Source organism: Acomys minous (assembly GCF_964271855.1).
Source record: "Acomys minous genome assembly, chromosome: 1".
NCBI lineage: Eukaryota > Metazoa > Chordata > Mammalia > Rodentia > Muridae > Acomys > Acomys minous.
The window spans coordinates 127,258,814-127,279,761 of NC_140483.1; the positions used below are offsets into that span (position 1 = coordinate 127,258,814).

Below are 20,948 nucleotides of genomic sequence, written 5' to 3' on the forward strand. Positions count from 1 at the left end.
CTCCCACTCCTTGCACCATCCCCCAAACCCATATAAGTCACTTTTTTAGAATTTAGCAGATCATAAATAAATTGTTTCCTACAAAGTATTTCATAATCGCATTTCAAAAGCTGGTGGTATTATAGTCAAGCGCACAGTGGAAAAGCCTGCCTCGAGTCTTCCCGCGACAAACACAGTTGACTACAAATACACGAACTGCTCGCACCCCACCAACATTAACTCTCGTCACAGGCTGCGAGCCACTTCTTGATGATCTGATTCCTCGATGCTTCTGAGGCCTCCTCCCACCTCCCACCCCCACCCCACAGGCCCCCGCACTTCAGGGAAGTGATCTCCTTGCTTGCTGCTGGGCTACAGACCGGGTTGCTGACCCATATTTTTGCACTTTTCTTTGCACAGAATACATTTATCTGAGACGTGGCTACGCCCTTCTTTTTCATGCAGTATCTCTTCCTGTCACCCATCACAGGGAGTTTCACTGATTGTTTGCACCAAGCCTTATCTCCTGAGGCTTCCTCAGCTTTCTTCTAATCCTTCATCACTGAGTAGCATGGCACACAATATACTTTATCACTTTTATTTAAGAATATAAGCTTCCGTGAAAAATAAAACAATGCATGTTCCTGAAATTTCAGTGCTGGAAAAATTACTAAAAAGAGCTCAAATGTTTATTTTGAGTTCATTTAAATGGGAGAAATTATAATTTTCCACAATGTGCAAAGCTGTTTATAAAGCAAAATTGCTCATAGCTTCTAGCTGTATTTATTGTTCAATGCTTACTTCTTCTGAAAATTGTTTTCTTTTGAAGTGTTTCCCTTTGCCAATTATGCATAAATTAAATAAAAGTATCCATCAGAATATACTGCCCCTTTACAATTTATCTAATGAACGGGTGCACAGCAACGAAAAGCTTATGTCCTAGTATTCACCAATCAAATGGAGTGTTCCAGACTTGATTCTAAGCTATGTCTTGAGGAGACTTACAGCTGCAGAGCCCTTAGAACCTTCAGGATGTACTTATGTTGCCATTGTGGGAATAGATAATGTTCTTCTAGGTTCCTCATTCTTGTTTTTGTTTGCTGTAGTTTTAATTACCCAGCACCAGTTCTTAATGTAGAGTTCAGTGCCTTAGCTATCACATATAATTAATTTGTAGCCAATGTGATATGCATTAAAAAACAAAATTTAACCCAAAGTCAGCCAGGTCACTTTTCTATCCTTTTTCCTCTCTCTCTCTCTCTCTCTCTCTCTCTCTCTCTCTCTCTCTCTCCTCTCTCACTCCTCTCTCTCTCCTCTCTCTCTCTCTCTCTCTCTGTCTCTTTCTCTCTCTCTCTCTCTCTCTCTCTCTCTCTCTCTCTCTCTCTCTCTCTCTTCTTCACTGTGTCTGTTTGACAATCCGTTGCTGCTGTACCATCTAGTTCTCAAATAGGTTCTGATTGATGCCACCTCAATGATACGGATGTCTGCTGATAATTTTTATGTTTTGAAGCCATTTCTCCTCATCAGTACTAAACTCATAATTACTGGCTTGAAGTAGAAGTTATAATGAAGTCAATGTGATTAAGTATCACACCAAATTATCAATATTCAACAGATTTTTAATATTCTTAGAAATATTTGCATTTCCTTTGAAAGTAGCTATGACAACTCAAAATTAATTTTTATTCATTAAAATTCAAACATAATAACAAAGAATTTTAGAAAGTATAAGGTAGCTATTTTTACATCACTAAAGCGGCTTATCAACCTATCTGACTATGGTTCAGTTAGTCAGAAATAAACTGCTACAGACCTGGCAACATATTCACCAACAAACAGAATTTAGTGGACTCATTTTTGTGTTTTACACTTAAAGCATCCAACCTCATCAAATATGATTAATATAAAAATATCCATGTTACTCAAAATGGCTAATATCCTTAAGGGAACTACCTGCCCACTCGTTTTTTAGTTTAGATGTGGAATCAGAAGCATAGGGTTGTGCTATTAGACTACAGCAACCGTTGTGGGATTAGACCATACAATTTTCCATTTTAACACAAAAAAAGAAACATAGACTCAAGCCCACAAGATGGTTCATCACAGAAAGGCACTTGCTGTGCAGTCCTGACAACATCAGTTTTACGTAAAAGTAGAGCCCATGTACAGGTAGGTAGAAGTAGTGAACCAACTCCACAAAGTCATCCTCTGGTTTTTACGTAGCATGCCCTCTCCCCAACAATAATTATTTAACTAGCTAAAAAATTTTAAAATAAATAAACACAGACTCTTCCTTGCTGGCTTTGAAAATTTGAGCATTTATGTGTCCTGAAAGAATGAAAGCTCAAAGATTAATTTCAGAATATATATTGTTCTAATAACCGAGCACAGCTGCCTCAAACAACTGCCATAAGAACTAGATCAAAAATTTTATACAATCCATATAAACATATATGTGCAACAACAATTAATAAAAGGGAGGTCATGGATTTGAAGGTGAGGAAGGAGAGGTATATGGAAAGACTTAAAGGAAGGAAGGAAAAGTGGTAATAGATGCAATTGTATTATAATCTCATTTTCTTTCCTGTCCCGTGTTTTTCCCTATTTCTCTTCCATCTACCACTAAGCAGTAAAGTCCCAGTTGCAAGAAGAAATGCTCCAGGAAATGAAAGGTAACAAAAGTTAAGTGCATTTAAAGGCTCTATATTGAAAAAGACAGTTTAAATTCTGTAGAAAGCCATCAAGTAATCAAAAACTAGTGAAATCATAAGCATAATTTTTTGCTGATCATAAGCACATAGTGCATGTTTCACTTCTAATGTAAAATTAAAATGGGAGCCACCAGTTTAGCAGCATATCCAGTTTGCCGTGAATACTGAGTTCGTGAAGTTGGTGGTGCTATCAAAGTAGTCTCTGGACTTTCCTTGCTGAGCTCATCATTCGTGCTATGTCATGAATAATGCATATGCGTTTGCAAACTAACGAAAAAAATCAGTCAAAATAGTCTTCAGTGAAATAAATGGCTCCATTCAGAATACTCACAGTTTCTTTAAGATATCTAAGAACTCTTGGAACTTTGTTGTGGATTTTTCTTCTTCATATAGACTAGGGCCACCATGTGCTTGTCTGATATACACACCGATGTTGTGTGACTCATCAGGCTGGAGTTTCTTTTCTTCTATCTTTTCAACACTTTTTCTGAACAAGAAAACAATACTAATAATATTTCACAATACATAAAAATTTTACATAGTTTTACTTTATTCTCAACAGAAGAAATATATGGTTTGACAATAAATCAACATTTGAATGGCATTCGTTTTCTCAGAGCTTCCTTTTTTTTTTTTTTAGCCACCAGTATATTATATTTCTACTCCATTGTACCCTGAGCATAGAAATTAGCATATATAAAGTATTTTACACATATAACTTGGTTATATGTTATAAGTTGTAACCATTTAAAAATATATATAAATTCAAGGAAAATGTTCAAATCCATGACTTCCCTTCCCATTAAGCAGAGCTGTTTATCTGTTTTTAGAACAACTTTTAATTGTTCTTTCCTGATTATAAACTATAAATATCTTGAAAGTAGTTATCAAAACCATATTCATATCTTATAGCTTATTGTGCACTTCATTCCTCCAATAAATATAGGAATTAGTGATAATTTGAACTATTTCTAGTTCATTTTCCTGATATTCATCTTTAATAAGAAAATAAAGGATAAAATAACCTAAACATTCACCAATTAATTCCTGATAATATATCAAATCATAAATATACTTGGAAAGAATTTAGAAGTTGAGTAGAAGGTATGTGGCATAACAAAAGGAAACTATCTCATTTGCATCTAACATTTACTGCATTATAAGTGCTGCTGCCTTTGCTGTGACTTTATATATACATCATCTCATAACATTAGCGCCAACACCCCTCTCTCGTTTATAAACACTGGAAATTTCAGAAAGTGAACTATTTCTTTGGAAAGAGACATACAGAGATAGAGATCATCAATGAAGAAAAACAGAGACAAAAAATGAAGTGGAGATACAAAAGCATGTAAGCTGAAATATGTAAGATGGACAGGAGACAAACTACTCTAAGGATATCATAGTAGGTATTTTCTAGAAAATAAATAATATCTCTTTTAAATGAAGTTTTGTTTTAAAATAATTTTGGCTTGTTAAATAGAAAAACTATGAATAGCTTCAATTGGTCATTTGTGATTTTTAGGTATTTTTGCACCCAATTATTTATAGATTAATTTTCACTCTATGTAATAGAATGCCTGAAATTATTTATGAAATTTATATCATATAGAGTAAGTTATTAGAGAGAGAATGAAAATTGATACTCTCCTGTTGATAGTGTACATTTTGGACATTGTTTTTTATTATAAATTAAAATTTATTGTAATAGATATTCATAATACATTAAAAGAAAAGAGGACCAAGGGGGAAAATGACTAATTACAAGAGACCCTGGCAGATTTTTGAAGTAGAGCATAACCAGTATGTACAAAAATGCAAAACTATTTCCTGTGTGCAAAGAGCTTCAGTCCAGATGTAACTACAGACTAAATTTTGTTTTGATTAATTGCATTTGTTTCCAGAAAGATTTATAAAATGTATATGCACTCCTATAAAAAATTGTATTTTTGCATATTTTAAATTTATTGGAAATGATTTCAGTGGATTTTTATAGCTTTGTAAAAAAAATTCTTCAACATTATGTTCATTAGATTTAATGGCTGTAGTTTAATCTTTTGTTGCTCTATTAGATTTCATTGTCCATATATACCCAAAAGGGCTGTTTTCTGTTACTGCCATTCTATTATTTGGAGAACAAGTGGGTTTTGTTTCCATATTTGTTTATTACTCCAGGCTCTGCCACAGGACAAATGCAGGCTCCCTTCTCCTTTGGCCCATCTCAGTGAATCACACATTCCTTCCTCTTCAAAAGTCCTTCCCCACACTCACTGCTTTATCCCAGGCCCCAAGTCCCGAAGGCACTCCCTGGAACCTATAGGTCATTCTGGCAAGATAATCCAGAAAAGCAGCTAAGCTAACTACAGCACCTAAAATTCCAAACTTCCTATCCCAGATGCCTAGATGCCAGCATAAAAACATAATCAATACCATCCAGAGCACTATGTCTCCACTAGGACTCAGCAACATTAACAGAAGTGGGCCCTGAATACTGTAACACAGTTAAAGCGTAAGAAGGAGATATTAAAGTAGTTTCATGGATATTATAAAGGTCATTAAAGAGGAAATGAATAGAATGTTCCAAGATCTGTAAGAAGAAATTGAATCAATAAAGAAAACCCAAAGTGAGAGAAATACAGAAATGAAAAATGTAAGAACTTGACCAAGAACATCAGAGGCAAGCCTCAGGAACAGAACACAAGAGATGGGAGATAGAATCTCAGGTGCTGAAGACACAGTAGATGCAATGAATACCTCAGTCAAAGAAACTGGGAAATCTATATAAGTCTTGGTACATAATACGTAGGAAATCTGGAGCACTGTGTAAAAGTCAAATCTAAGAATAATAAGAATAGGGAAAGGAGAATGAATAAGGTCAAAGACTGAAAATATTTACAATAAAACCATAGAAGGAAATTTCCCTAAAGAAAGAGATTCATATCAAGGCATAAGAGGTATAACAGAACACCGGATAAACTGGATCCCAAAAGAATGTCCCTTTGACACATAATAATCAAAACAATAAACACATAGAACAAAGACTATTAAAAGCTGAAAGGAAAAAAGACCAAGTAACATATAAAGCAGATGTATTATAATTATATCTGAATTCTCAGTGGAGATTCTAAAAGGCAGAAGGGCCTAAACAAATGTGTCACAGACAATAAGAGACCATAGATGCCAGCCAAGATTATAATTCACAGCAAAACCTTCAATCACATTAGATGAACAATGTAAGATATTCCATGAAAAAAATACAATTTGCAGTATGTGCCACAAATCCAGCCCTGCAGAGGATGCTTTAAAGGAAAAAACAGTCTTAAAAGGTTAACTACACCCAAGAAATCAGAGAGATAAGTAATTCCAGACTAGAAAATTAAAATGGTAAAGTGTGCAAACATACACACCACCACCACCACCAAAAAGAAAAATGAAAAAAAAAAAAAAGGAATAAACAAACACTGCTCTTTGATAATTAACTCTCAATATGAACAGTCACAATGCTACAATAAAAAAAAAACATAATGGGTACGAGAACAGGATCTATCCTTATTTGGAAGTGTTTTGCTTGTTTTTATTAAATATATCTTTACATGTTTTAATACCAGTATGTAATGCATCTCGATTTTCCTATCATTATTTCTTATCTCCCCCCTTACCCTATCAACCCACCTACCCCCAAACCTACAAATGCCCTTGTCATTTTGTATTGATTTGGTTTGGTTTTATGACAATAATCAGGGAAATCCATATGAGTATGTATATGGAGATATCCATTGGGGTATGATCAGCTCACCATTGGCTGTTTTAAGACACTGAAGAAATAATTTGAAGTAGGTCTTAGGAGTTAGAAATATCTCCCATGCTCATTGCCTGGATAAAATACTGGGCCATTTCACAGGTAGAAATCTATAGATTTGATGCAAGCCTAATAAAAATTCTAGGCCCATTCTTTACATGCATATATTCCCATGGAATCACAAAAGGCTACAGATAGTTAAGTAATTGTGAACCTAATGAATACTGCTGAAAGTATCATCACACCTGATTTCAAGTTATACTATAGAACCATAGAATGATATTTGCAAAAAAAGAGAAACATAGGTTAGTTGAATAGAATCAAGGACATAGATAGATAGATAGATAGATAGATAGATAGATAGATAGATAGATAGAGATAGAGATATATAATTTCTTGCAACTACAGCCACTTGAATTTAATAGGCACAAAAAATATACATTAGGCAAATAAACCTATCTTCTAACAAATAGTGCTGTGGAAAATAGATATCTAGATGTAAAAGAATGAGAGTATATATTTAGAGTTCACTCTGCACAAAAATCATCCTCAAATGATTGTGGACTTCAACATAAGACCTGAATTCTGAAACTACTAGAGAAAAGATTGGGAGTGCACTTCAACACATATGTATATGGACTTTCTGAATAGGACTCTGGTCATTAAAAAAATAGGGACAACAGGCAACATAGGTAACCTCATAAAACCAAAAATCTTCACAGCAAATGAAGAAACAGACAATTGAAGACACCTTCCATCCTCTATCCATAGAGTGATAGAAATTCTTTGCCAACTATAAATGTAACAGAGATTTATGTCCAGCATATACAATAGTCTCAAAAAAATTAGTAAGCAACAAACAACAAGCAAACAAGTAACAAATTAAAATGATTTTTAAAATTAAATAAAGAGTTTTCAAGAGAATTAATACAAATGATTGCTGGGGAACATTTTGATAATACTTCTCTGACCATAAAAGAATTCAAGTGTTTCCATTTTCTGGCATAAAAATCTCAGTGTGAAATTAGAAATTAGGTTCCAAACTCAAACTACTCCTAAAGTTTCAGCTTTCAATGTACCTAACTTTTGAATACAATCTGTGTTCCTTGGCTTGTAGGTACACACACACACACACACACACACACACACACACACACACACACACACACACTATATATATATATATATACAGATTATATCATGTATTTATAATATTTATAATGTAATATATTTCCTTGTTGGGGGAATCTTTTTGTAAGATACTACTCTGTCCTTCCTTGCCTACCTAAGATAAAATAAAGAACTGAACAGCGGATCACTAGAGAGGAGGAGATAGATTAAGACTTCGGGGGGAGAGAGAGGAAATCTGGGAAGGAGAAAAGTGGGGGGTTTTGCCAGCAAGATAGAGAAGAGGTAGGTGATGGAGAGGCTGAGGAGAGGCAAGAATCAACCCAGGAGAAGACAGATTGTGGTAAACAGGCTATTTTGAGTTTTAGGAGCTTGTTGGGCACCAGCATAGGACAAAGGCCTTAAGAATTTAGAGTTAATTAAAAGTATCAGTATGATTATTGGGAATTAGTGCCTCAAGGATGACAGTATGGTATTATTTCTCAAAAACTAAACAAAGCACCTGTCAGAGCACTTTTACTACAGTGGAGTTTATAATATGAAGGTATTCTAAAGCACTGTCACAGCCTGTGTGAGACAAAGTACTTAATATTTACCGAAAGACTTTTTACTCTTAAATGTTCTCAATCCTCATGCCCAGGAGTCACAGTTTCCAACAGTGTGTGAATTCTTTAATCATTTAATAGATCCTCTTATTTCCTGCCTTTTTCTCTATACTGCTTTTCTTCTAGAATGTTCTATCACTCCAAGTTAGAATGCCTCAGTAATGGAGCACAACTTACAACTTAGCAGCCTCCCTATTACCCTGACATGCTTCTAACCAAAACCATCTTAACAGGGGCACTAGTAAATATACTTCAGCAAAATCCACCTTTCACATTTGCAATCACCATTCTAATGGCTAATATGCTGTTAATGAATTAGACTTAAACTTTCTTGTCTTCTATCTTAATGCAAGGAAATCTGATCCATATAGGCAGTTCCTAAAAATTGTCAGTTCTTTTCCTTAATTACTAGTCCCTCCCAAGTTTTATTTTTGCCCAGGAATGTGTTTGATTTAGGCATATGAAGCATCACTAATGTAGTTAATGTTTTTAGGGGAAAAAACCTATGTTGAAGATTCTATGAATCTAGAAGATGACAGACACTTTAGTGGTTAAGAGTATTGTTTAGCACTTCCTGAGGTCACAGGTTCAATTCCCAGAACACACCTGGTGGATCACAACTCTCTGCAACTCCAATACCAGGGGATCCAATGAACTCTTCTAGACTCTGCAGAGATTGTATATATGTAGTGCACGAAAATATATGCAGGCACACACACACACACACACACACACACACACACACACACAACACATAAACTATAAATGTCAAAATAATTAAAGATGTCACAAGACTGATTAGAACTTGACAAGTGTACAGAATTGGAATATGGCATATCCAGAGCCAAGCTATCCTGGGTAACTCTACCTCTGTTACAGTCATTCATTGCTGTCCTATGTGTCTGGCCTGACAGCTTTCTATTATCAGGTAAAACCTATAAAGTGGGTTAACATATGATTAACTTCTACCAACTCAAAAGCTAAATGTAATATTCAGAACTGATGGCAGAGGTTTTGTTACTTTACTATAAATACCTACTATGTTTTCTCGAATATATATGGAAAATGCTTTGATTTTGTGTGTGTGTGTGTGTGTGTGTGTGTGTGTGTGTGTGTGTGTGTGTGTCTGTGTGTGTCTGTGTGTGTGTTTGGCCTGATTCCACAGCCTTAATAATACCACTTCTCCCTGATGCTCTGTCTGAGACAGAAACCTGAGAAATAGTCTGTGCTGTGAACTGACAGTGTACAATTTTAAAGTACGCTCAATATCACATCTTTGACACTGAACTACATCACATAATTATTGCACCACCTCTAAGATGTTGCAGGAAGTCATGCTTTTTTAATTTTGAGATTGATAGGAAACTCCTCAGAAAGCCTGCTCAGGGATTAGGCCAGGTGATGAAGGCTACCCTCTGAAAATACTCCTTTGGCTTCCCCTGTCATTCTTTTCATAGTGGTATCTTTCCCTCTCCTATTATTCTATTTTTTAATTTTTCATTAGTAAAAAAATTGGCACATTTAAAGAATGCAACATAAATATTTGAGATGAATATAAATTGCAAAATTGTTATTCCAGCAAGGCAAATTAATATACATCTCACATAGGTACTCTGCCTAAGCTTTTCTGTGGCAATGAAAGCCAAAATCTACTTATTTGGTTAAAAAAAACCCAATAATGTACAATTACATCTTTTCTAAATGCATATGGATTTTATTTATGTATAATAGACTACATACAGTAAGAGGAGTTATGAACTAATCAGGAAAACTATATGAAAAAGTTACATTCAAAATATTTAGCTCATTTGTATTTGCCAATATTATTCTCATTCTTAATGAAGCTCTTCTCTGCTATTTAAAGTGAGCCCTCTTCTTCTTTTACATTCTCCTTATACTTAGATATCCTCCATATATCATATAGTTTGTGTAATATTCTCCCACCCAGCCTGATGCCCCGTCATGGCCTAGACACTCTCTCATTATAGTAAACCTTGTTGAAGGGTACGTGTAAACTTCATTTGCAGACTGCCTGTACTGGTTTTACTTAGTTGTATTATACAATGACTACAAAAGAACTTCTACAGTTATCAAATTGTTTGCATCTTACAACACACCATGCAGAGCAACAAAAACCCATGTTCCCTATCATGGTCGCTTATATTCAGAACAGGCTAAGCGCTCTCTCAGGCCCTTTGACATGAGAGGTGTTTTGTGCAACACTCCCATTTTCTTCTGTTCCTAACAATTTCCAAAAGATCCAAATGTTGCTCCTGAGAGCAGCTTTTCTTTTGCTGTCCTTATTTCCATTCGCCACAGCCATATCAGTACTCAGGGGTCTGATTGTGAGTTTTTATTTTTTAAAAGTGAACAAAAATCCATGGTAATAAGTAGCAAACTGAGCAATTCTAATATCGACTACAGGTGCCTTGTCAATGTTTGGATAATCAACAATGTGTCCAATATCACCAGTAGTTTTGTTTCTTCCTCCATCTCTTGGCCAACTTTCAGTTTTCCTGAAAACTTCACATCATTTATTGTGTAATGCCTTACTTAAGGTTGCTGTACACTCTCCAATCTAATGCAATGGCACCTTTCTGTGGGCACCTCAGGCATGAAATGCCTACAATTATCATTCCTTACTCAGAGCCTTTCAACACTGCCAAGTCCTATTGCAGGGAACCTGGTTGGGTTTCATTTAGCACACTGTTGCTTCTCAGTATGCATTGTTCAAGTGAATAGATAAATGTTAAGGTATTATCATGTGATCTCTTTTAAGGCAATGTGTTTTTTTTTTATTTTTTAGAGCATGGTAACATAATATCTATGACTCTATATTTTGAAATACAAGACAGAAATCTCATTTAGTAAACCTCGAAACTTCGGCAAAGTATGGATTCTGTGATCATAAGAAGGTAGTTTCAATTATGCTAACTTAAACATATATATGTGCCTTTCAACTATCCCATGCTTAAATATTTATTAATAGTCCTGAGGGGCAATGCAAGGTACCATGAAATAAGCAGTCCTTGCATGCAACTGTATCACTTAAGTAATTTTAACAGCATGGGGGAGATGCACTCAAAAACACAAGCTTGCAGTGCATTTTTACAGATTTTCATATCTTCCAATCAATCAGAAATAATTTGCTTCAGGTTTCCCTTGCCTCATTTGAAAATATTTGTTGTTATTTTCTAATATTCTCCACAAATAACACTTTTAGAGAAAATGTATAATCCATCAAGGCTTTTGAGACACTAAATAAAATGATTGTTTTCAAATGTTTTTAGGAAACATGTAGTATATATTAATATATTATACTCAATATAGTAATATGTTTAATGTATTAATATGATATAGAATTACAAATAGTATATTTCAGATAAGTTCTTGGCCACTTAAATTTACATGAAATCTACATACAGTGCCAAAGTAGAATTCTAAGCCCCAATTCAAACAACTGTGTTATTCTAACCATTAGTGCCTTTAGTTGAAGCTTAAGTGACTATTTTTTTTGCTCTGACACAGTTGGAAAGCTTGGAAGTGATGGGTAACATGGCTGAATGAGCATTCAGAATTTTGAGACCATGACACATATACCCAAAAGAGCTCTCTGGGCAGGCTGAAGTTGTAATTTGGGGGTACTGTAAAAGTGATCTTGGCTGCTAGAAACAAAGCAAATTGACAAAAAGTTCTTCCTCAAAATTATCTGATTAAAATTATATAAGACAAGTAAGAAAATTTCAGAAAATACTGCTACTACTTGGATCAACTTCAAAATGTGTACTTTCCATAGGCTGCCTTGGCCACTTCTCTTTTCTTTAACTGATCTTGTGTCTAGTTACTATAGGAGACTAGTAAGACTTTATAAAAATGTTCTTATGAAGAAAAAACTCCAAATTTCCATGTTGTGCATATTAAGTGAAACATGAGATTTGCTGCTAAATTTAATAAGTGTACAGTTGTCTTTCAGTATCCATGTGGACATCTTTCATCAACTCCTAGAAAATAGCAACATACCATATCCACCTTTTCCACCCAGCCATGTCATGTATATCTTATACTGGGGTGTAGCTAGTAAATCCATCAGATCTTCTCCTCTTTACACCTTCTCAAACCCTCCACATAGAACCTGGGTCAAGCTATCAGTACCATAGCCTATTAAGAAGAGACCTATTTACAACAAGCTCCAGGTTCTGGCCAGGTTGCTTGGAGCCTATCCACAAGGAACAGATTCCTTTCACACAATACCTAATCTCTTCATTCAGCCATACTCGGCACAACTTGCTGCAGGTTCTAACTGTGCGAGTCTACATGATTCTCCTCCCCCTTGTAATATCTCCAGATAGGCCTCCAAACTCCAGCAGAGACCAGGATGCATCTCTTTCCTGCCAGCCCTGACCACTGCGTGCACCTGGTTTCATTCCACCTAAGCTATACTGAACCTTCAGGTCTTACCTGGCCTGCATATTGTGTGCTCTGGCTTGGACTGTTATGTTCATATCAGACACAGAACTACCAGCAAAAGAACTTTGCAGCTCTCATCAGAAAGATATAATCATGACAATATTTACACACACACACACACACACACACACACACACACACACACACACACTGCCCAGAAGTGCTATAGGAATATTTTCCAAGAAAATTTCCTAGAACACCAGGGCACAAAATTTTAAAGAAAAAGTATAAATTTTATCAAAGAATTCATGGGGCTTGAAGAAGACATGAAGAAATGGATCAAGGACTATAAAGAGAATAAACACTTACTTGGTGCCAGAGAAATCACAAATATAAGGTGGATGGAAGTGATTTTTGAAAACATGGGACTTAAGAACCAAATTAAGTAAATATATAGAAACACTGGAGAGAATTCAAGCTTAATTGAAATGGAATTGGAAAAATAGCAGCAGCACAATTATAAAACTTCGTACGTAGAATAAATCAGAAGACAGAATATCAGAACTTGAAAATAAAGTAGAGGAACTAGACAATACAAGCAAAGAACACAAAAAGGGGGCAGGGGACCCACAGGAAAGTAATACGTGAGAAATGGGAGACACTGTGAAAAGACCTAACCTTCCAGCTATAGACATAGAAGAGGGAGAAGAGTCCCAGGATCAAAGAAGAAATCTTCCCCAGACTAAGGAAAGGTGTATCTATATAGGCACAAGAAACACAGTGAACACCAAATACATGAGCAGAAAAATAAATTCCAGTGATACATCATCATTAAAATATTAAGGATACATAACAAAGAAAGAGTACTGAAAAGCACAGAGGTGTACAAGTAGGGGATAATGGGCAGAGATGGAGGATAAAGCAATGAAAACAAAGAATTTATTAGAATTCTATATGTAAATCTGTTGTTTTGTATGTTAATTATTAATAAATAAATAAATATGTAAACAAAGGGCAAAACATATAGAGCTGTGGCCCAATGGTAGTGTTTATGTAGCATGTCAAATATCTGGTTTAATAGTGTGGTCATCTTTTTTTTTAATGTCCATATATTGTGATCCATGAACAAGCACCATAGTGTCATGTCCCCATGGATCCATCCATCTGATGTAGAATGTATATTTCCTTGTTTATTTATTTGAACTAAAGTCTTCCTGTATATCCTCAGGTGGCATTTAGTGGATAAAATAGCTCCAGTAATACCTCCAATCATGATCATCCCCCTGGCTTGGGTCATCTTCCTGAGAGCTGGCATTATAGGCATGAAGCACTAGGCGTACCTCAGAATCTCCACTTGTCTCCACCAGAGATTTGTACAAGCATGAAACTCTAGGAGGCATCGGTCTCCCTAGAGTTTGTAAAAATAAGTCTGGGAGTAAAAACCAACTTTCTGCCATTGACTGAAAGGAATATTACTCAATAATTATCTTTTAAATAATAATAAACAATTCCCATTGTTAAATTAAATAACGAGGAGGCCATTATCCCTTGGCTTTCTCTGTGCTGTGAGTTCTTAAGTAATAAACTTCAACTTAACAAGATGAAATTAAATGAAAACACAGCAGAAGTATAATCTTGTAATGACTAGCTGGGTGTCAGCCAATTACAAATATCTAACTACAGCTGCTTAGGGCATGAACTGATAGGATCACCCTAAATAACGTAAATGATTTTCACACAATGATTTTTCTTAGGTTCCCCTGGCCCCAGTTGCTGCGAAAACTTTGAGTGAGAATGCATTTATTTGGAGAATAGTCTTAGACTATAGTCCAATAACCTAAAACAGTTGTGGGATGTCACAGCTGTAAGCTTGAGGGAGCTAGTCACATGCCGTTCATGAGGAGGAAAGGGAGCAATGAATGCCTGCGTGCTGGTGGTCATCTCGCCTTCTCCTCTATTTTACAGTCAGCAATGCCCGGGCAACAATTAAAATGAGCCTTGCCAATCAATCAATACAGAAATGATAATCCTTCAGGGGCCCAATTCTCAGGTGGTTCTAGATTCTGCCAAGTTGATAACATTATCAGAGCTACTAAAATTAATGTGCATAGTGTATTTCTGTTGGAAGAACCCTGCTGATTGAGGTTGCAGGCCTCCCAGTCAAGACACCCATTCTGAGCTCAGCCTTGGGGACAGGACTCCCTCCAGTTCTCTGCCTGACTCCATCTGGAGAGTGTCTTTAGATATAGATGCCCCTAACCACACTTGATATATGGACCTTGAGACAGCTTCCTGCTAGCTAATTCCACACTATGACTATAGGATAATTAGGTTCTGTTTTCCTGTTTATATGCTAGGGGCCTGCTGCCAAATGTAAAATAAGGATTCCAAAAGAGCCTGGTTCCAACCAGTTATGAACATCTATCCTGGAAGTCCCTCACCCACTCCCCAAGGGATATATAGCCTATGTTCTCCCTCAGTAAAGAGGAAATCGTTCCTTAAGGGGTTCCTGGAGTGTTTGACCTCTACCATGCTTACAGCCTTCCAGGCCCTGCACCTCATCCTCTGCCCCTATTGTCACAGTTGTCTGGTAGCCATTAGCCCCCCAGAGAAGAGGAAAACCACATTTTTCTTTAACTTTTATTTATTATTATAATATATGTTATATATTATAGGATATAAACATGTCATTCATGTCATATGTATATATATATGTGTGTGTTATATATACATACATTCATGTTATATATATATTCATGACACACACCTATATGACTGTTTGTCTAAATGCACCTTTCACGTTGCAGGTACCCACAGAAAGTGTGTCATTCTTGAAATGTTAGTACAAGCTACTGTGAACTGCCCAGTGTGGGTTCTGGAAATTAAGCACAGGTCTTCTGTCAATGTTGTTGTGTTTGTTGTTGTTGTTGTTGCTTTAACATACAGTAAGTTTATGCTGCTATCTTCCACAATTTGTTTTTGTTTTTTGTTTTGTTTCGGTTTGGTTTTTTGTTTTGTGTTTGTTTTGGGTTTTTTTGGTTTTGCTTTTGTTTTTATTTTTGGAGAGGGGTGATTTTTTTGATACAGTATTTTTCTGTAGGCTTGGCTCTCCTGGACTAGCTTTGTAGACCAGGCTGTCCTAAAACACACAGCAATATGCCTGCCTCTGCCTTCCTGAGGGCTGGAATTCCAGGCGTAAGCCACTGTGTCTGGCACAATTTGTCTTTTTAGATGGCAGTACACATGAATCATATCTGTGTCTTTGTCTCTATTACTTTGTTCTATAATGTTCTATAATGGTTAACTCTGCTGAGGTTTCAAGATTATTTTTCACTCTCAGTGATCTATGAAATTTCCTTTTTCAGACACATAATTAAATTTCCAGTGTAACAACAACCAAAACGTAAGCTGTGACCCATGAAAGACATACATCTGAGTCATGTTTTGTGGTGGTCAGATAGCAGAGAACCTCTCCCTTTAAGCTTTCAGGAAATGATATTTCTGTTGTAGTGTGGCCAAAGCTTGCTTTGGCTCCTGAATTAGAGACTGCACATTTTTCTGCTACTTGATCTGTCTTTCTTTCCTCCCTTTAATTTTAAGAATCCTGTCTTAGTAAACTCCTTTCCCCGGACCTCTCACAGCTCTGTAGCCTAAAGTCTTAGGCACATCATGGTCCCATTTCTTCTTCACTACTGTTCATGAGAATCTGGATTCTCAGCTAGCAGCAGGCCAGGAAAAGCTGCTTCCTTACTTTCATGCTAACTCTCCACATCTCCTTCTGTAAAGTCTGTTCACTTCACAGTAACATTGTATTGAATAGAGTTTAGTCCCAAATGTATAGACTATAGAGTGGGCAAGGATCCATTTTCAAGATAAAAACAATAACGCTCCAGGTGATTGTACTGTGTCTTCTATGGTAATTACCTATCTTCATCCTGGATCATGACTTCCTCAATAGCTATCCAGATATTTCTACAACCTGAACCCTCTTACTGTGAAACTCCTCCTACTATTTCTTTGGTTTAGCTCATTCCTCTACCTATATCAACCCCTTGCCTGTGACATCAACAAGACAAAAGGAACAGATCAGAATAGCATAAAGGAATCTTGAGTATCTTGTACTCAACCACTTTCTCTTAAATATGAAATAGTTGATGTCTAAAAAGATAAAAAATCTCCAAAGTCATATAGCTCATGACAATAAATAATACTGTAAGTTAGGGGACTGAATGATCAATCTAATGCATTTTCAATTACTTATTAAGTTCTAGTCCTGAGAAGAATTTTTCTTTAACAAGACTGGCTCTTAAATCTTGTCTTCTGGGTATTAATGAAAGTTTATATATACCTATAACATTATCACTTTCCCATATTTGCAGTTAGTATCCATTTTTACTATTACTATTAATATACTTTGTAACTGCTCATTCAAATTATAAGTTTAAAAATTATTCCGTTTCTTCCTTTCTTTATAATGATTACATTAAAGAAAATATGTTTTTTAAAGTAGGCAATTTAAGGAGCGCCTATTTACAAATTGCTCAATTCTTGATTTTTTGTTAATTTAGATATTTTATAAATCAAAATATATCTAATATTTAATTTAACAGTTTTTTTTGCAAAACAATAGAAGGTCTGCTTCTGCTGACTAGTAATTATGAAGGCACTGAAAGAAATGTCATCCCGAATCATTCAGCAGTATTGATGGTTTTCCCTCAGCCTGTACATTAATATTAGTCCGCAGGTTCTTGGAAATAGCGTCCCCCTTTTGACAAGGGGAATCTAAATCTAGGGCAAGGAGATTCTTACACTTTAAAATCACTTATTGTTACATGAATTAATTGTATATCACACTCAGAAGAAGGTTTATAGTTATAGTCCCTAACATCTTTGTGAAACATGCCTCCCCTCTTCAGGTCAAGACTCTGTCTTTGAGCAGAGGGTTACCATTTGTCCCAGACTAAATCCATCTTAGTCTTTTTCCAGAATTAATCCAGCTGGGAAATTTTATGTTCTTTCTCTCTCCTGTAACAGAACTGTTAAAGGTAGAAATCATACCAGTCACACCCTTGTATAGATCAAAACAGATTACAAATTTGAAATCCACACACATCTAGATATTTTATTTAATCTTCCCTGTGGCCAGCTTCACCCTTCCTCTGGTGATGTAGGTGGGCCAGTAGACAACCCCTATTTTTTAAAATTTTATCTGTTCCTTTGAACAGGATTTCTATTTTTACATCCAAAAGCTGAGACTAATGATTGTTCATAAATATTATCACAGTGAGGTGATCACTGCTTAAAGCTGAAGGCCATGTTTGTGTAACTCTGCACTAGCAGGGTGCCCAATACACCGGGGGATACTAGATTGGTGTTAGCCAAATTAATTAGTGAAGAAAAGAATAAATATAAACAATTGTGATTATATTGTCTGACAAAAATTACCATTTCTTGATATCTTTTCCCTACACATTTAATTCATAAACATCATGATCTTCTACTGTCAGTTGGATTACTCAAATTTTTAAAAGTTTCTTCCCAAAATCCTATGTGCCATCAAAGTTCAAAGAATGTGATTTTGAATAATTGCTTAAAGACATAGATTGCATTTCAGTGGACATATTCAGAATAAAAATCTCCTGCAGTACTTCTCAAAATATAAAAAATACATTTACATTTAAAAAATGTAAACCATTGACTTAATTCAGTTCACTTTGATATCTGCATTGTTTCTTCACATTTACAGGTGTGATTCTCAGGAAATTATTTCCAAGAGTCCTAAACATTATTTAATAGGAAAAAGTCAGTAGAGAAACCAAGCTTCGAGTTGGTGACCAAATATAATAGTATTATAAAATTACTTTAAGCATAAAGCAAACCTATTGAAATAAACACTAGCACTTTCCTGATATTTGTTCATGATAACTACATTTTCTTAGTACAGAGTGTAGATATAATCCTGCAAATATGCTCAGTTGAAATAATAAAGTTATTCAAAATATTGACTATTGTTGTGGAAGCTTTGGTTTATATGTAAACATCTTTTTGCTTTAATCCCAGGTGTGAGATTTGGGGGCTGCTCCAATTTGTCCACAGCTGATAACTGCCTCCTGAGAGGGCAAGTGCTATTTGTCAGCTGTGAACTACCTCCTGTAGGGGGCGTGGTCTATGTCAGTGGGCATAAAGGCCAGACCCAAGGAGAGACTGGGGCCTCTGAGAAAGAAGGCTACTGGTGCTTCCCCATGCTGCTCCTGGTTGCTGGTGGTGCTCTTTGGTGATAAGAAGTTGAAGTTATCCTGAAACAAGAATTGGAATTAACCCCTAAAGGACCCGACCACCTTAAAGAGCAGGAAGCAGCTAAGGAAAACTATGCCACTTCTCCCCATTAACCTCCTTTCTCCCCTACCTGATGTTGGGATATTCAAAGGGATTGGGATGGGGAAGGGAGAAAGATTTAAAGAACCCCAAATAAAAATAGTTTAAAAGTACACCAACAGACTGTGGCTACCAGACTTATTGACGTTAAAAATAATTATCATTAAGTTTCCTAGGAACAGATAAATCAATTGACACACAGTAATAATACTAGAATGTAGAGAAAATCCTGGCACTTTGAATTGTGTCTTCTGACTTGAATATGGAAGTAATATAATTGTACAACTTCTTCAAATATAATGATACTGTATGTAGTATCCATTTTGTATGATTTATTTACTTATTTATTTACTTATTTATGTTTCTGTTTTAACTTTTAGGGGAAAAAAAGAATTTTTTAACAGATGTTATACTGGTTAGGATAGTGTTAACTCTCAATTCAGCCCAGCCAAGAAAGACCTAGGAAAAGCATCTTAATGAAAAATTACCTAGATCAGGTTGGCCTTTAGGAATGCCCATGAGTGACTGACTTAATTATTGACTTAGACCAGAAGACACAGACTACTGTAGGAATCACCATTCACTTGCAAGAATTCCTGACCAATGTATAAAAGGAAAAGGCCAGTTGAAAACTAACAAGCAAGAATCCTTATGTTTGCTCACTAGGGACTGTTGACTGGATGTGAGACTTTAAATTCCGTCTTTGACTTCTTAGCAGCAACTGATTGTAACTAGGAGCTGTAAGCTTTGTTTTGTTTTGTTTTGCTTTGGTTTGGTTTGGTTTGGTTTTGGTGAGACAGGGTCTCTCTATTATGTAGTCTAGTAGTCTGGATGTCCTGGAACTTGCTTTACATAGCATACTGGTCTTCAATTTACAGAAATCTACCTGTCTTTGCCTACTGAATGCTGGGATTACACACATGTACTACAGTGCTCATCTTCCTACACTGCTTGTTATATTTTATCATAGCAACAAAAATGAAACAATGAAAAGTGGGACAATTACACAAAATGGCACCATTATCCGTAAAACATGGTACTAATAAGAGCTAGTATAATTCAAAGGCTTTTCCAGTATGGAACAGTGAGCTACTAGATTAAACTTGTGCTAATTTTCTGAATAAAAAGTGAAAGCCATGTGAAAAAGAAGTGTCTAAAGGCGCATTGATCCTACTAGACAAAATGAAAACCCAAAACAAAACATAGCTGCTTCTATACTTGATTTCTTCTACCCAAATATAGCCCAGAAATTTACCTTCTAATGTATTTCTGAATAAAATAAAATTTAAATACTGACAACAATTCCAAACCATCTTTGACCTCATCCTTGATCTAGATTTTAATGTTCAAGTAGAAATGCTTCTCAATGTCTCATCCAGGTCTTCTGTTTATTTCATTAATGAAAAACAGCTCCAAGAGCTTCAGTACTTCTGAGAAACATTTATTCCCTCCTCACACCTGATTGACAAGCGTCCTCCAGTCTCTAGCAAGTGCGGCTGGCATCAGGCCCCTCTCCAGCTATCCATGGCCAAGCAGATGCTTTACTTGGCCTCAGAGTCATCACATATTTGGGTCAAGTAAATTATGCAGTGTTGGATGTAACAATGATAACGGACATCTGTGTTGGTCAGTAGTTTTAATAATGGCCTTCCTGTCTCTGCTGAGGCCACAGCCATGACTGTGCTCAGGTTTCATGAGAGGTTTTCCTCTCGTGTTCACCATGATAAAAATAAAATCTTCTTGAACCTCAAGATGACTGGTTTTATACCCACTAGACGCAAGAAACAGTCATTTTGGAAGAAAAATGAGAAACTTGGAAAATGTCCCCATTAGATTGGCCTGTGGTCAAGCTGCTGGTGCATTTTCTTGGTTGGTAATTTATGGGAGAGGACCCCAATATAACACAATCTCAAGCTGGAAGCAAATAACTCTTACCTGTCTTCC

The 20,948-nt window shown here is 35.9% G+C and overlaps 1 protein-coding gene across 1 annotated transcript in view; it reads right to left on the reverse strand.

Moving 5' to 3' along the window:
* The window catches only part of CNBD1 (cyclic nucleotide binding domain containing 1), a 320,137-nt gene that overhangs the window by 263,485 nt on the left and 35,704 nt on the right, over nt 1-20,948 (reverse strand). The window contains exon 4 of the mRNA XM_084793629.1: nt 3,022-3,177. Coding sequence (XP_084649755.1) covers nt 3,022-3,177 — 156 coding nt within the window. The remainder of the gene's footprint in view (nt 1-3,021; nt 3,178-20,948) is intronic.